General features: G+C 41.7%; 1 protein-coding gene and 1 long non-coding RNA gene across 11 annotated transcripts in view; one reads left to right on the top strand and one right to left on the bottom strand.

Annotated features, from left to right (window-relative positions):
- SUSD1 (sushi domain containing 1) overlaps positions 1 to 18327 on the bottom strand; it is a 140420-nt gene that overhangs the window by 37225 nt on the left and 84868 nt on the right. For all 10 annotated transcript variants that reach the window (XR_012424465.1, XR_012424466.1, XM_005581060.5 and 7 more), the window contains 2 exons: positions 7562 to 7653; positions 4902 to 5088 (listed from right to left, as the gene is read on the bottom strand). Coding sequence is in view for 8 of the 10 variants with exons in the window: in XM_005581060.5 (XP_005581117.3) it covers positions 4902 to 5088; positions 7562 to 7653 (279 nt within the window). In the remaining 2 variants the exon portion in view is untranslated. The remainder of the gene's footprint in view (positions 1 to 4901; positions 5089 to 7561; positions 7654 to 18327) is intronic.
- The window catches only part of LOC135967390 (uncharacterized), a 29951-nt gene that overhangs the window by 8023 nt on the left and 3601 nt on the right, over positions 1 to 18327 (top strand). The window lies entirely within an intron of this gene.

The following is an 18327-nucleotide window of genomic DNA, read 5'->3' as shown; positions in this document are numbered from 1 at the left end:
CATCTCAAATGATCACCACGTTGTGTAAGACAAGTGGTCTGGTTTATCTCCACATTTATGTATGTATTGGCTTTCTCACGCTCACTCTTTCTCTCTCTTCCCCTTCCCCCCCAACCACCCCCATCCTCCTCTCTCTTCTCTCTCTGGTTTCCTCTTTCTCTCTCTCTCCCTATAAGAAAATGTTGCCTACAAGCTTTTAGACTTAGCAAGAAAATAGCATACTCATCTGGGCAGTGGCTCATGCCTGTAATCCCAGCACTTTCAGAGGCTAAGGCAGGCAGATCACTTGAGGTCAGGAGTTTGAGACCAGCCTGGACAACATGGCAAAACCTCATATCTACTAAAAATGTATTTTTAAAATTAGACGGGCCTGGTGGTGCGTGCCTGTAATTCCCGCTACGTGGGAGGTTGGGGCATGAGAATCGCTGGAACCTGGGAGATGGAGGTTGCAGTGAGCCGAGATCACACCACTGTGTGAGCAACAGAGCAAGCCTAGGCAACAGAGCCTGGGCAACAGAGAAAGACTCTGTCTCAAAAAAAGAAAGGAAAAGGGAAAGGAAGGGAAGGAAGCCAGTGCAGTGGCTCACACCTGTGATCCCAGCACTTTGGGACGCCAAGGTGGGAGGATCACTTAAGGCCAGGAGTTCAAGATCAGCCTGGCCAACATGGTGAAACCCCATCTCTACTAAATATACAAAATTAGCCAGGCGTGGTGGCACACACCTGTAATCCCAGCTACTTGGGAGGCTGAGACATAAGAATCACTTGAACTCAGGAGGTGGAAGTTGCAGTGAGCCGAGATCACGCCACTGCATTCCAGCCCGGGCAACAAAGCGAAATTCTGTCTCAAAAAAAAAAGAAAAGAAAAGAAAAAGAAAATAGCACACTCAATATGCGGATGCTCTTCTGACTCTTTGGGGCCTGCATCGAGGATGGAACTTTGTTCCTCGCCCTGTCCTAAAGGGGATATGTGCTGTGGGGCTATCCTGAAGAATTCCGTTCAATGTGCCATCTGCAGCCTATCAGCCAAGAGTCAGAAACACCGTGAGGCCCCAGCTCCATCTCACCCACCCCCTCGCCAGCCCCTGCTTTCCTGCATTCACCGAAACACTTGCCTCTGTCCCTCAACATTCCTAGAACCTTCACTGTCCTCTGAGGTCAGCGATGTATTTAAAGCACTTGTTTACATCCTGTTCCCATCAGTAAGATTTAATGTAAGATACTCAGAAGGGAAATTCCACTCTCTTTCCTTCTGGGAAATGAGCAGCTACATTGTCCAGACCCAAATCCTTAGCCTAACATTTCTGCCAAAATTCAAAAGTTCATGATTTTACCAAAATAAGGCCACACACATCTTAGGCAACCACGAGTATCTCTTCACATCAATAAGTAAGCTTTTCTTTTTTCCTCCTTGTATAAAAGAAAGGAGTTGGGTTTTTTTTTTTTTAACTCTTTCATAAGATCTAAGCAACTTGATTTTTTTGTGCTTTTTTAAAATTACAAATCCTTTAACATGGGTAGAGTTGGAAAATAGTCATCTCAATGAACATTAAACAGCTCAACAATGTCCCCTGGTGGCCACGAGCACAGAGAGAGGGAACTTGAACTACTAAAGCTCTATTCAGCCTACAAAACAAAGTAGGAGTAAGTGTCTCATCAAAATGAAACTCCCTCCCCTTAACTCAAAAAAATATGCAATGGTCCTTCAAACCAGAAAAGCACAGCATCCAAACATGATAAAAAACCACAGAGTAGGAAATGGAGACGGAATCGCTATTCATTTTAATAAGTCACCACAGAAAGAAATGCCCAAACTGAATACCACTTGTGTCTCCAGCCCAAAATGTAGGGAATTCTTTTTGGTAGCAAGAATTCATTGCCTAACCAGACATCTCCTCAATACCAATACGACCCACTGGCTGTTATTTTAAATTTTTGGGCTGTTACGCTATCTATCAGTACCAATCTTACTCGCTGAGGATTTAATGTAAAACATACAGACAAAAATCACTGCCTTCAAGAAGTTCCTATTTTAGTGGGAGAGAAAGAAAATAAACAAAAAATAAAAGGTTTTTAGAAAACAAGCTCTAGGCTGGGCACAGAGACTCGTGCCTATAATCTCAACACTTTGGGAGGCGAGATGGGAGGATCACTTGAGGCCAGAAGTTCAAGACCAGCCTAGGCAACATAGGGAGAACCTCATCGCTACAGCCAAAAACAAACAAACAAACAAACAAAAAACCTTTTGTAACTAACCAGGCATGGTTGCATGCGCCTGTACTCCCAGCTACTCAGGAGGCTGAGGCAGAAGGATTGCTACAGCCCAAGGGCTCAAGGCTGCAGTGAGTTATGATTGCACCACTGCACTCCCGCCTGGGTGACAGAGTGAGACCCTATCTCTATAAACTAATAATTCATATTTTTTATTAATATGAAGCTCTATGAAGAAATTTAATCAGGGTAAGTAGATACAGAGTAATAGCGTGGAGGCCGGTGATGGCAGTTGAGCGGCACCTGAACAACTATGGAGAAGCCATATGTTGACAGTGTCCCGGGAAGTATGAACTGCAAATGGAAAAGTCTGGAGGCTGGAAAAACTTTGACCCATTTAAGGAACTGCAAGAAGGCCAGGGAGAAGCAAGAGGTTGCTGTCTTGGATTAGGGTAGTTGTGGAAAAGGCACAGGTGGGGAGAAGTGGTTGAATTCAGAATATATTTCAGACAGCAAGCCAACAGGGCTTGTTGACAGATGAGAAATTTGGGGATAGCATAGAACTAGTTGGGACTTGGTTTTGGCCTACACAATTGGGTGAATAGGAATGCCAATAACAGACGGAGAATAACTGGTCAGAGCCAGAGAAGCCTGGGTGGAAATAGATTTGGGGATAAGGGCAGAGGTGAGAAATCACAAGTTTCATTTGATTTGCCTATTCGATGTTCAATAGGACATGTGTAGAAGATGGGTGGATATATGGGTCTGGTGCTCAAAGGAGAGGCTGGGACTAGAAATTGGTCTTTGGAAATCCTCTGCATATAGGTAATATTTATGGCCATGAGACGGGTTGAGATTACCTAAGCAGAAAGGGTAGATAATGAAGAAAAGGAGGCTGAAGAGGGGTCATGAAAGAAGATGGAGCTAGCAAAGAAGACTGAGAGGGTACAGCAAGGCAGAAGGAACCAAAACCAAGGGAGAGGGGTTTTTAAGAGGGAGGGAGTGTCAACGCTATGGAGAAAATCAGATAAGAACAAAACTGGCCATTGGATTTGGCAAGATGGCGATGAAATGAAGAGCCTTTCAGTAAAGCAATGAAGATGTACGTTTCCCACGTGGGATGAGTGAAAGCGGGAAAAGAAGGTAGGGATGTAGAGCCTACAGAACAGCCATTTCTTTCAAGGAGTTTTCATAGAAAGGGACAGAAAGAAGGCAAAGTAGCTGAAGACAAATATGGGCTCAAAGAAGGTCTGTTCATTTTTTCTTTCTTTTCATTAATAAGGGAGACATGCTAGGTAATGCTGGGGATAATTCTGTATTGAGGGGAAGTGCTGATCGGGGAAGAAGGGATAGGATCTAATGCACAAGTTGAGGGGATGGCAGCCTTACACGGGAGCAGGGACAGGAGGGGAGGCAGAACAGGGGATGCAGGGAGGAATGGCAGGGCTGAGGGTGGGAAGTCCTCACCTGACTACTTCTAATTTCTCAGTGAAATAAGAATCAAGAAGCTAATACGCTTAGTATTTGCTCAGAGCATGTATGAAGTAGGGGTCACAGATGTGAAGAGGGAGGAGAAAATGAGTGGAAAGTGAATTTACTGGGGCCCTATAGCAAGAGGATTGCAATCATTGTCCCCTGATGTGTCCCCTGATAGTAATCTACTTTTTTTTTTTTTTTTTTTTTTTGAGATGGAGTTTTGCTCTTGTTGCCTAGGCTGGAGTGTGATCTCAGCTCACCACAACCTCCACCTCCAGGTTCAAGCAATTCTCCTGCCTCAGCCTCCTGAGTAGCTGGGATTACAGGCACCCAACATCACGCCCAGCTAATTTTTGTATTTTTTAGTAGAGACAGGGTTTCACCATGTTGGCCAGGCTGGTCTCAAACTCCTAACCTCATGTGATCCACCCTCCTCAGCTTCCCAAAGTGCTGGGATTACAGGTGTGAGCCACTGCGCCTGGCTAGTAATCTACTCTCAAAGCACTTGCAACAGGATGCCAACCAAATATTACTGAGAAAGAAACAGCCACAAGCGTCTTTTGTTTAAGTATGAAATATTTTAAATGCTTTAAATATCCAGAAAGTATATAACCAACACCATGGACACACCACTCACATTTCATCAATACTACATTTTGTTTCAGGTATCTTCCCCTCCCCTGCCCCGTAGACCTCCCCTGTGGTTATCAGGTATCTTTTTAAGAATAAAACATAACAGGCTGGACGCAGTGGATCACGCCTGTAATCCCAGCACTTTGGGAGGCCGAGGCAGGCGGATTGCTTGAGCCCAGGAGTTCGAGACCAGCCTGGGCAACATAGTGAAACCCGTCTCTACAAAAAATACAGAAATTAGCCAGGCGTGGTGGCGTATACACCTATAATCCCAGCTACTCAAGAGGCTGAGGCGGGAGGATCATTTAAGCCCAGGTCAAGGCTGCAGTGAGCCATGATCGTGCCTCTGCACCCCAGCCTAGGAGACAGCAAGACCCTGCCTCAAAAAAAGAAAAAAGAATAAAACATAACAGTCACAGTTGCAAGCGCCTTAAGGCACCTCTCCAATTCCATGTCCTTCCTCCTCTCCCTGTTAAAGTTCATTATATAATGATAAAAAGCAACAGTGTTCCTCTTTATCAGGACCTATGAACAATTCTGTGGTAACTTTGTTAATCCAAATGCTGTTATTCAAGATTTACCTGTTATCTGGGTTGTCAGTGAGATGACCACAGGAAGTTCCGAAGACAGAGCCCGGAGACTGACATTGTAGTCAGTACCCGGATGCAGGTCCAGGCACACCTCAGGATCTCGGCTGCTGCTACTGATATTAAAGGTCATTTCCTGGGCAAACTCCTTCTGATACCATCTCTGGCCCCAAATGTGGAACTGAAACATAAAAAAGCTCACTGGGTGAAAGCTTAAAAGGCTTTAGATGTCTTGAAACCTCCCCCTTTTCTTTCTTTCTTTTCTTTTCTTTTTTTTTTCTTTTTAAGATGGGGGCCTTACTCTGTCACCCACGCTGGAGTACAGTGGCACCATCTCGGCTCACTGCAGCCTCACCCTCCCAGGCTCAAGTGATCCTCCCTCCTCAGCCCCCCACGTAGCTGGGACCACAGATGCGTGCCACTACATCCAGCTAATTTTTGTATGTTTTGTAGAGACAGGGTTTCGCCATGTTGCCCAGCCTGGTCTCAAACTCCTGAGCTCAAGTGATCTGCCCGCCTCGAATCCCAAAGTGCTGGGATTACAGGCGTGAGCCACCACGCCCAACCCCTTCCTGTTTTCATAAGCTTTCTTCCTCTCTCTCTGTCTCTAGACTCTAATGTTTCTTCAAAAGGTGAAATGCAGCAGTAAGCAAATATTAGAGTTGCAATACTATAAATATTGTACTTAAAATATTATTCGTATAATAAATATATTTTTAAATAAAAACACACAAAAGGCTGAGGTCCCAATACTGGCAACTTTCTCCTTCTTGTTCTCACACATACAGTGCACATACCCAACAAGAAAGTCTATTGGCAAAACGGCAGGAGCAAGGACAAGAACATTTTCCTAGAAAGAATATTAGGAATCCAAACTAAGCAGGACCTGAATTAGGATACTCGTAGCTGGTCTGGTAGAACCTGAGAAGGGTTTTTCTCCTCTGCCTGCCCGCTTCTGGTGACCCTACCCTTTCCTTTACCACCCTGACACTTTGGCCAAGAGACACCCTTTTGTTCTCACTTAATTTCTTGTAGTGGAAGCTCATGCCAGTCTTCCCCTCCTTTTTTTTTTTTTTGAGACGGAGTCTCGTTCTGTCACCCAGGCTGGAGTGAAATGGCACAATCTTGGCTCACTGCAACCTCTGTCTCCCGGGTTCAAGCAATTTTCCTGTCTCAGCCCCCCAAGTAGCTGGGATTACAGGCCCGTGCACCGTGCCTGACTAATTTTTGTATTTTTAGTAGAGACAGGGTTTCACCATGTTGGCCAGGCTGGTCTCGAACTCCTGACCTCAAGTGATCCACCCGCCTCAACCTCCCAAAGTGCTGGGATTATAGGCGTGAGCCACTGTGCCCAGCCAGTCCTTCCCTTTCTTACTCACGACCACGTCGAGCCTCAAAAGTTCCCCTTGGCTCTCTAGATAACACATCCATACCCTGGTCAGAGACACTGATAAGGACACAGACACACATGCATAAGCCACAGGACTCCTTCCATGGACACTGCCTGAGCATCAATAGCACCAATATAGGAGCACAAAGAAATTCTCGGCCAGGCGTGGTGGCTCATGCCAGAAATTCCAACACTTGGAGGCTGAGGCAGGAAAATTGATTGAGGCCAGGGGTTTGAGACCAGCCTGAGAAATATAATGATACCGTGTCTCTACAAAAAAATTAAAAACTTAGCCAGGCGTGGTGGTGCACACCTGTAGTTACAGCTACTCAGGAGACTGAGGCAGGAGGATCACTTGAACCCAGGAGTTCAAAGCTGCAGTGAGTTATGATCATGCCACTGCACCCCAGCATGAGTGACAAAGCGAGACCCTGTCTCTAAAACAATGAGAACACATGGACACAAAGAGGGGAACAACTGACACAAAGAGGGGAACTCCGGGGCCTACTTGAGGGTGAAGGGTGGAAGGAGATAGAGGATCAGAGAAAAATACCTATTGGGCACTATGCTTATTACCTGGGTGACAAAATAATCTATACACCAAACCTCCATGAAACCTTAGGCCAGGCGTGGTGGCCCCCACACAGTATACCTAAATAATAAAACTGCACCCATACCCCTGAACCTAAAAGTTATATAATTTAAAAAAATAAAAATAAATTTCAAATGTTGAAAACGAAAAAGAAAAGAAGAAATTCTCGTGGCTGTCTCATCTCTCCCCAAGGTTTCTTCTTTTTTTTTTTGAGACAAAGTCTTGCTCCGTCACCCAGGCTGGGGTTCAGTGGCGCGATCTTGGCTAACGGCAACCTCCACCTCTCGGGTTCAAGCAATTCTCCTGCCTCAGCCTCCTGAGTAGCTGGGATTACAGCCATGCGCCACTACGCTCAGCTCATTTTTATATTTTTTGTAGAGACAGAGTTTCACCATGTTGACCAGGCTGGTCTTGAACTCCTGGCCTCAAGTGATCCACCTGCCTCGGCTTCTCAAAGTGCTGGGATTACAAGTGTGAGCCACTGCGCCCAGCCAAAGGTTTCTGTCTTTAAATATGCAGAAGTGGCCATCTTCTTGCTTCTGGATGCAATTGCCACAGTAAATAGTCTATTGATAATGATAGTTATAGAAGTAGATTTTTAGGTTTGTGGGTATTTGTAAGCCTCCCACATAAGACAACCATCTATAAATACAGTAACTTTCAGTCACTTACTAAATACATCTCCTCCATATCAGCTGTCTTGATGCTTCTCCATCTCAAGCAGGTTTCATTAAATCCTGAAATGTTACTGATGGTCTGTTTTACTGCAACAGAAAAGAAACGAGAAATCAATCTACACTCTATAGAAAAAATACTACCTTTTAACTGAGCCATTTTCCAAGGATAAGTGTTAGCATAAGATGAGTTCAACAGTATTTTCATTTAGAAATTAGTGGTAGCAGTCTCAAAGAAATGCCACTTTTATATTTAGGTAAACTCAGTCTTGATGAAAGATTTCAGATTCAAAGATACCTAATCGGAGGACCCCTCTTAAGAATTATTTTGAGTGGGCCGGGCGCAGTGGCTCATGCCTGTTATCCCAGCACTTTGGGAGGCTGAGGCGGGCAGATCGCTTGAGACCAGGAGTTCGAGACCAGCCTGGCCAACATAATGAAACAAACCCCTTCTCTACTAAAAATACAACAATTAGCTGGGCGTGGTGGTGTGCGCCTGTAGTCCCAGATACTTGGGAGACTGAAGAATCGCTCAAACCTGGGAGGCAGAGGTTGCAGTGAGCAGATATCGTGCCACTGCACTCCAGCGTGGGCTACAGAGTGAGAATCTGTCTCAAAAAAAAAAAGAAAAAGGAAAAAAAAATTATTTGAGTTTATTTACTGCAAACTTCCTTGGCCTACTAAGCTAAAATTGTAACTCTTTGTCCTGGACCTTGTATACCCTCATTTATACAAATAAGTGTCGGTTTGAAATTCTGAGCTGAGAGCAACATTTCAGCAGAGAATTGCTCCTTGAGGAACTGAAAAAAGTGCTTTCAAGCAATCAGGTTTTTCATGAAGAAAAGAATAGGAGGTGGTGGGAATTCTCTTGGATTGGGCTTCCTTATCTCTTGTGAGCAAAGTATTTCTTGTCCTCTGCTCAGTTTCATGGTAATCAATCTAAAAGACAGTTCAGATCTGATACAGTTTAATGTAGAGGTACACCCCTCCTCCAGTAGTCAAGACTGTTTACTCAAAACCCTGACATCAGAGGTTACTTCCTTCAAAATGATCTCTGTCCCTAAAGAGGAAATAATAGAGGAGACTCGCTAAGAAGTTTCACAGGAACACTGGGATGATTAACGAGTGATAAAGACAACTCCCAAATTACCTGAAAGGAAGGTCTCATGAAAGGTAAGGCTGTATTTTGTAACCCCCTGGCTTGACAGGTTCCTACAAATGAAGCCAAGTAGGTAGACATGACCCCTGTCTGTGGATTGGGCAGCTTGGCACAGAGAAAGCCTGCGTAGGTCACAAGCTGTACCTCAAATATTGCAACACAGAGCAGGTAGGGAACAGGAGGCAAAGATGAACTGGTGATAAGGAACAGGAGGAGTACGGATGATTCCAGGTAATGCAGCCCCACAGCTGGGTAGAGACAGGTTTGGAGATTAGTAGTAGTGGTCCAAAGTTACACTTCTGAAACTTTCAAAATACGAATAACTCCAATAGTATTTAAAGAGTTCTAGACTATACAAAACGGTGGAAGGCTCCCCAAATCATTCAATATGACTAAATAATCCACAATGCCCAATATGTGCAAGGATGGCACAGCCAATCACTAAACATCCTATGCCAAATTCACTTGTTGATATAAATACAAAAATCCAAAATAAAATATTAGCAAAAAGAAGTCAGTAGTACATTCAAAGAACAATACACTATGACCAAAGAAGATTTATTCCCAGAATACAGAGAGGATCATTATTGGAAAAGCTATTAATAGGTTAAAAGAGAGAAACCATGTGGTTACTTTTATAATTGGAATTATTAATACTTTGTTAACTTGAAATCTTAGTGAGCTAGAACTTCACAGAAACTCCTTAGTTTAATAGGGTTTATAAGAAACCACTACACTCAGTAGTAAAACAATTAAGCAATTTCTAGTAAAGTTAAGAACAATACAAGGATGTCTGGTCTTGTAGCTATTACTGAGCCTTGAATATTCAAGAGATTCTAGACAATGCAGAAAAAGACAAGGAAAAAAAATGAGCTATAAATGCCAGAAAGTGGAACAAATGATGCAACTGCCAGTAAATCTAAGAGACCCAACTAATCAAATATGAAACTGTTTGAAAATAATAGAAAGGCAACACACAAAAACTGCTCATTTTCTATCTATCTTCAAGAACAAGTATGGTAGCCTAAATAATGACTCCCATCCCCCACCAGCATGTCTACATCCTAGTCCCTGGAACCTGTATGTTACCTTACACGGCAGAAACACTTTGCAGAGGTGACTAAGACAGTGAGATTATCCTGAATTGTCCAGATGGGCTCAATGTGATTACAAAGATCCTTATAAGAGGGCAACAAGAAGAGTTAGAAAGAAGATTCAAGAACGGAAGTGAGGTTAAACTGATGAACTTTAAATATGGAGGATGGAGCCACAAGCCAAGGAGTACAGGCAGGATCTAGAAACTGGAAAGGGCATGGAAATAGATTCTCCTCTAGATCCCCCCCACCCGTGAAGAAACACAGGCCTGCTGACACCTTGATTTCAGCTTAGTGAAACACTTCACACTTCTGACCTCCAGAACTATAAAACACTAAATTCATGTTGCTTTTTGTTTTTGTTTTGTTTTGTTTTTTGAGACAGTATCTTGCTCTGTCACCCAGGCTGGAGCACAGTGGCCTGATCATGGCTCACTGCAGCCTCGACCTCCTGAGCTCAAGTGATTTCCCTGCCTCAGTCTCTCGAGTAGCTGGGACCACAGGCACAGGCCACCATGTCCGGCTTATTTTTCATTTATTTTAATTTTTTTGTAGAGACAGCGTCTCTATGTTGCCCAGGCTGGGCTCAAACTCCTGGGCTCCCACCTCGGCCTCCCAAAGTGCTAGATTACAAATGTCAGCGACTGCACCCAGCCCTCATGTTATTTTCTGCCACTAAATTTGCAGTAACTTGTCATACCAGCAATAGAAAACTAATACAAGTAGCAGAATATAATAGAAAAATAAAAAGATCCCTATTCATCAGATGGGATATCAAAGCAAACTTCAAATACCTAAAAATAAACCTAACTAGAAATATCCAAAACTTACACAAAGATTTTAAAGAAAAAAAAAATTTTTTTTTTTGACATGTAGTCTCTCTGTCGCCTAGGCTGGAGTGCAGTGGTGCAATCTCGGCTCACTGCAACCTCCGCCTCCTGAGTTCAAGCAATTCTCCTGCCTCAGCCTCCCGAGTAGCTGGGACTACAGGCATGTACCACCATGCCTGGCTAATTTTTGTATTTTTAGTAGAGACAGGGTTTCATCATGTTGGCCAGGCTGGTCTCAAACTCCTGACCGCAAGTGATCCGCCCACCTTGGCCTCCCAAAGTGCTGGAATTACAGGTGTGAGCCATCACCCCCAGCCGCCACAATTATTTTCTTATCTCATAGGACTATTTTATACTGGTTGAAAAAGCTTTTACAGACCAACATAGATATTAAATTTTAATTGTATATTATCAGACAAAAATATAAACAAAATTGAGACATTCCTAAAATTTCTTCATGGTCAGTATATAACAAACACTTTTCAATCACTTCTCAATTAAGAGTTATTGGTGTCTATATTTTTCCACACAATAGCATCCTATGAGATATCTATCAGAGTTTGGTAAGGCAGTATTTCTTCAAAATGTGCTCCTTTTTTTTTTTCCAAAACCTTCTCACCATCCACTGACACCCATTCTGATGCTGAAAGTTGCTCTTATACTTTGCTCTTCTGTTCCCATTGTGCTTTACATATTATAACACTGTGTCTCAATGTTAAATCATAATGTAGCTTTTTGGAAAAAGTTTTAGTAGGCAATTGATCTCAAGACATAAATGGCACCACTAATGTCCATGACTAAATAGAAGTGACAGCACTATAAGCAACTATGACCAATATGATGCATAGATGGACAATGACAATTGTGTTCTTGGCAGCCACCTGACTGTATAACAATTGTAGGATTTCATAGATATCAAAATGTGAAAAAAAATGCCTCTGAGAATCAATAAAACATAACATATACAAGTATATTAACAGTATCATTGACTGTAATAACAAAAACTTGAAAGGGAAAAAAATACCCAAAGAACCTTCTACAGAGAATAAGTGAATAAATTAGTATACCTTCATACGATGGAATACTGTGCTTCCCTCAGAGAGAATGAGATGACATTATATGAATTGATATGGAAGTATGTCTACAGGATATTGTAAGGCCAAAAGTCAAAGAATAAAATAAAACAGCAAAATGAAGAATAATGTATATACAATTATTTCATTTTTAAAAATTACACACACACATATGCTTAAGTAACCTAACAGTAGTGGTGAGTCTGCAGCTCCTTCTGCTCACAGGAAATGTCTCACTGGCTCACAGTTCAGTTCCACCCGGGTCAGGGAGTGACATTCTCCCTCCAGGTTCCCTTCCCTCCATTCAAGGGGCTTTACAGTTTGAGCCACAGGCAGGTTGAACCCATGATGCGTTCAATGAGGAGAAAAGGATCCCCGGTAGAGCTCATCCCAAGTCCCTTCCTAGTGCTCTCAGATCCTTGGCTATGAAAGATACGTGCCACGGTGTCTCACACAAATCTTCCTTCTCTTATACATTTTTAGTGATTACTCTGTGTTCTCTCTTTTCTCCACCCACTGGGCCAATCTAATCTAGAATCCTGAAGTTGAAAAACCAGAACTGCAAGAATGCCTCAAAAAAGAGAAAATTGGGCCGGGCACGGTGGCTCAAGCCTGTAATCCCAGCACTTTGGGAGGCCGAGACGGGTGGATCACGAGGTCAGGAGATCGAGACCATCCTGGTGAACACAGTGAAACCCCGTCTCTACTAAAACTACAAAAAACTAGCCGGGCGAGGTGGCGGGCGCCTGTAGTCCCAGCTACTCGGGAGGCTGAGGCAGGAGAATGGCGTGAACCCGGGAGGCGGAGCTTGCGGTGAGCTGAGATCCGGCCACTGCACTCCAGCCTGGGCGACAGAGCGAGACTCCGTCTCAAAAAAAAAAAAAAAAAAAAAAAAAAGAGAAAATTAAGCTCTTAACTAAACTTTGTTTCTGCTTCATTAGTATGGGCAAACAATTCTGGGCAAAATCAATCACCACGTTCTCTCTGGTCCTGTAGTACCCTGCAAATACCTCACTTCTGCTTTACGTATTGTATCATTGATCTTTGTCTGTCCCCCCATTGAACTGAGAGCTCCTTGAAGAGAGAGACACCTTCTTAATTTTTACACGCTCAGTGTCTAGGGCAGTGATTGAAACAAATCACAGCAGTTGTGATTGTTTAAATGCACACAATCAGCAATAAGGAGAAAGCTAAGCAAATGGTATTTCATTGACCCAGTGGCATATAAGTACTCTGATTAAGACATGATTTCTGCCCATAATATGCATTTCATTTAGGAGAGAAGTTATGGCCTATGTAAGTATAGTTTTAAAAACAAGGGAACATATAATAAATGCCGGAAAGCAAATGTAAGTATTGGTTAACATTTGATAGACATTCATCATGTGTCAGGTATTGTGCTGTTTCTCCATATGCTTTAATCCATTTGGTCTTCACAATGAGCCCATGATGTGGATACTGTCAATCCCATTTTCACAGTTAAGGTAACTGGGACACATAGAGGTGAAATAACTTGTCCAAAGTTACAGAGACAGTAAGTGGCAGATCTGGGATTTGAATTTAGATCATCTGACTCAAGAGGAGCTGTGCCAAACTACTTCCTGTGCCAAGCTACCTATGAGCTTTTGTCATAAGGAGAACAGAAAACATTACAAACTTTAAATTACTGTTAAGGTTGGGTGCAGTAGCTCATGCCTGTAATCCCAAAACTTTGGGAGGCCGAGGTAGAAGGATTGCTTGAGCCCAGGAGTTTGAGAGCAGCTTTGGCAACATAGCGAGACCCGCCCCCCTCACCACAACCCATCTCTACAAAAAACAAAAAAGTTAGCTGAGCATGGTGGCGGGAGCCTGTAGTACCAGCTACTTGAAAAGCTGAGGTGGAAAGATTGCTTGAGCCCAGGAAGTCAAAGCTGCAGTGAGATGTGGTCCTGCCACTGTCCTCCAGGCTGGGTGACAAAGCGAGACCTTGCCTCTAAAACACACACACACACACACACACACACACACACACACACACACACACACACACAAATGTTAAATAGAAAAGTAAATATGAAATTCCAGCAAAATTATCTCTCAATCTCCCGCAAGTCCTTGTGAAGAGCAAGGGGGGCTAGAAGGGATGTGTGAAATAGAAAAGAGGGAAGCAAGGTGGCCCAGAGTAAGCTAGGTTCACTCCCAGCAAGAGAAACTCTACTGTATGAAAAAGAAAAGAAAAGAGACCTGGTATATAGTCAGAGCGCTGACTACAAGGAAAGGATTAAAAGTCCATGAGTTGTCAGGCAGTGGTAAGAAAAAGGCATTGCTTCTGGGAAAGAAAAGGATAAAAGGGAAAGAATGGGTGTCCTTTGGAGACTAAGCAGTGGTGGGCAACAGAAGAGAGAGGGAAATGCAAGATCCTACAAAGCAAAGGAGAACCTAAACTGAGAATACATGATTCATGCCCAGCCTTATCAAAAAACAAAACAAAACCTTTAAAGAAACTGCATTTCACTCAGTGACAGAAGAGGGCACTCTTAATCTAGAAATCTTGTTAACCATCCTAAACCAGCAATTCTGTCCCTGGAATTAATGGACAAAAGCAGTTTGTATTTCATATATACACACACACACACACACACACACACATATATTATACATATATGTATATGTTACATATATGTATATTTAATATACATATATATTATACATATATGTATATTTGATATACATATATATAAAATTAAAACAATGCAGCTTGTAAAAAGCTCTACATTTTTTTAAACCCACAAACTGGGGTGTAGGGTGGTAGGGGAGTCCTATACATTAGTAAACTGAAATAAGTATTCTCAAGCATTTGGGGGTATGAAGAAAACTCTTTAAGTCAGAAATTTTTAAACGTTTTTTTTTCTTTTTGAGATGAAGTCTCATTCTGTCACCCAGGCTGGAGTGCAGTGGCACGATCTCTGCTCACTGCAGCCTCTGCTCACTGAACCCTCCTGGGTTCAAGTGACTCTTCTGCCTCAACTTCCTGAGTAGCTGGAATTACAGGTGTGCGCCACCAAGCCTGGCTAATTTTTGTATCTTTAGTAGAGACGGGGTTTCACCATGTTGGCCAGGCTGGTCTTGAACTCCTGACCTCAAGTGATCTGCTCCCCTCAGCCTCCCAAAGTGCTGGGATTACAGGTGTGAGTCACTGAGCCAGGCCTAGAAAATTTAAAACTTAAAACATAAATGGACAAAAAACTAGGGAGGAAATGAAACAGGTGACTGAGTTCAGGGAAAAAAATGAAAATACAAAATCACATTAGAAATAATAAAGACTAAATTCCATGGTGCCTAAAGAAGGGTAGATTTAATTGAAGAAATACAGGAAAACAACTGAAAATAATTAAAATGATATCAAAAAGAAGTTAAAAGGGTCAAAAATAAAGTGAATGAAGCGGAATACAGGCAAAGATCCAACATACGTATAATTAAATTATCTGAAGAAGATAAACAAGCATGAAACAGAATTAGTGTTTAAAGCTATAATTCAAGATAACTTTACAAGAATAAAGAGGCCTGAGTAGAAATACTAAAGGGATACACTGGGTACCTGTGAAATCTGACTGCAAAATGGGGTGACAATCAACCCCAAAATGTATTCAAGTAAAACTATGAGATTTTAAAGATAAAGACAGAAATCCTCAGGGTCTTCACTCAAAGAAATAAACAAATAAGATACAAGGGCAAAAGAATCGGGCTGCATCAGGCTTCTCAAAAGCTACATAGAAAGCAAGGCAACAAAAGAACTGAATCTTTTTAAGAAACTCAAATCAAGAAAGTGTGAATTAAGATTTTTATATCTAGCCAAGCTGCCTTTCAAGTGTCAAGGCTATAGAGAAACAATTCTAAATATCCAAGAACTCAAGGAACACTGTGCTCTTAAAGAATCTACTGGAAAATGAGCTTCTTCCAAGAGATAAACTGGGGAAACTTCAGTAAAAGGATTGGTGATAAACATTTGCTATATTCAACTGTAGCTCTAAGACAAAAATAAAGATGGGGCGAGACAGAAGAATGATATATAAATGCTATATGTTTTCATAAAATAGAAATAATGCAACTGAAAAACTGAGAGGAAAAGGGACACAGAAAAAGGAAAATAGAATAAATCAGTTGTGTCAACAGTTGAATGTCATAAAGGCAATACATGAATTAAAGTATGCCATTAAAAACTGTCAAACCAGGCCAGGTGCAGTGGCTCAGACCTGTAATCCCAGCACTTTGGGAGGCCAAGGTAGGAGGATTGCTTAAGGCCAGGGGTTCAGTTCTAGCCTGGACAATATAGGGAGAACCTGTCTCTACTAAAATAAAAAATGAAAATAACAAAATTAGCCAAGCATGGTGGCTGTAGCCCCAGCTATTTGGGAAGCTGAGATTGGAGGATCACTTGAACCCAGGAGTTCAAGGCTGTAGTGAGCTATGATCATGCCACTACACTGCAGCCTGGGAGTGAGACCCCATCTCAAAAAGAAAAAAAAACTGACAAACCAGCTGAGTGTGGTGGTTCACGCCTGTAATTCCAGCACTTTCGGAGGCCAAAGGTGGGAGGATCACTTGAGGTCAGAAGTTTGAGATCAGCTTGGGCAACAAAGTGAGACCTTGTCTCTACAAAAAGTTTTAAAATTAGCTGAGCACAGTGGCTTACGCCTCTAGTCCCAGCTACTCAGGAGGCTAAGGCAAAAGAATCACTTGATCCTGGGAGGTTGCGGCTACAGTGAGCGATGATCAATCCACTGCACTCCAGTGTGGGCAACAGGGCTAGATCCTGTCTTAAAAACAAACAAACAAACAAACAAACAAACCTGACAAACCAGATGGTGAAAAGTTAAATGAGAAAACAGAAGGGAGTCAGGGCATTTTTTAAAGGTACAAAGGTAACCACTAGAAAAATATAAACCTTCCTTCAAAAATTAATAAATAAAAGCAAAGAAAATCTATCATACAGAGAAAGAAATGCAGAAAATATAACACAATACATATAGTAGTTGTAACATAAAATAATAGGACGGAGTTGAAACCATAAGAAAGTAGGCACTGCAATCCCTATATAAGACAAAGTAGAATTCAAATCAAAAAGCACTAAATATGACAAAGGACAATTTTTAATGCTAAAAGCCACAAGTCACAATGAAGATATAGTACAACTACCTTTGTAAAGCAAAAGAAAATATAAGAAAAGATATAATAACTATGAAAGCAGAAACTGGCCAGGCGCGGTGGCTCACACCTGTAATCCCAGCACTTTGGGAGGCCAAGGAAGGTGGATTACCTGAGGTCAGGACCAGCCTGGCCAACATGGTGAAACCCCGTCTCTACTAAAAATACAAAAATTAGCCAGGCGTGGTGGCACACGCCTGTAGTCCCATCTATTCAGAAGGCTGAAGCAGTAGAATCGCTTGAACCAGGGAGGCAGAGGTTGCAGCGAGCTGAGATTGTGCCACTACACTCCAGCCTGGGTGACAGAGCAAGATTCCATCTTTAAAAAAAAGAAAAAAAGAAAACAGAAATTAATGACATAGAGCAAGAATCAATAAGTTTTGTCTATAAAGGGCCAGATAAGTAAATATTTTAAGCTTTCCAGGCTGACAGTTCTGTCAGAACTACTCAACTCTGCCTTTGTTCCAATAAAACTGTTTATGAAAACAGGTGACAGGCCAGATTTGTTCTGCAAGTCATAGTTTGTTAATCCCTGATATTGTGAGAGAGAAAAAAATAGTATATCCAATTAATAAACCAAAATCTTAGAAAAACTAATAAAATAAACAAACCACTTAGCTAATTTAACTTAGAAAGGGGGCAGAAAATAAAGATAAAGGGAGAAATGATCACCGAGACAGAAGAAACTTCAGAAAGTTAAACAAAACTACTTTGCAGATCAGTGCACAAATAAATTTTAAAACTTAGGTGAAATAGGCAATTCCTTGGAAAATCTGGTTTACCAAAATTGACTCCATTAGACAGAAAAAGCTTAAACCAACCAACTTCCATAGAAAAAATTGAGAATGTCATCAAGGAACAACCCCACAGAAAAGCCCCATACCCAGATCATTTCATAGAATTTGATGGATTCTACCAAACCATCTAAAATCAGATAGTCCAAATGCTATGTGAATTGTCCCAGGCATAAATAATGAAGAAAACTTTACAAATTCTTTTTATGAAGAAAGGAAAATACCAATGCTTAAACCTGATAAAGATCGTGGAAAAAAAATAGAGAAAAGTGTAGACCAACATCACTTATAAATATTGGTGCAAAAATGCAAAAGAAAATATTAGTGAACAGAATCTAACACCACATAAGACAATACTCCATGACCAACTGGGATATATTACAGGAAGGGGTAGGACTGCAAGAAAGAGAAAAACTTGAAATTATATCAAATTTTAAAATTATATGTAAATAAAAGTTTTTAAAATATCTTGTAGTTAGCTTTCCTTTGCATGGTACTAAGGAATATTTTAGACTAAAATGTATGTGATCCTTTCTCTGATTTCAGCCTAGGAGAGAACAGTTTTGGAGTCTGTCTGTACGCATGATTAGAAAATGAAGGTCCTAAAAAGAATGAGATGAATCTATTGCC

The sequence above is a fragment of the Macaca fascicularis genome, chromosome 15 (genome assembly GCF_037993035.2).
Source record: "Macaca fascicularis isolate 582-1 chromosome 15, T2T-MFA8v1.1".
Lineage (NCBI taxonomy): Eukaryota > Metazoa > Chordata > Mammalia > Primates > Cercopithecidae > Macaca > Macaca fascicularis.
The sequence above is the reverse complement of the archived record's forward strand: the minus strand, read 5'-3'. Positions and strand labels throughout refer to the sequence as shown.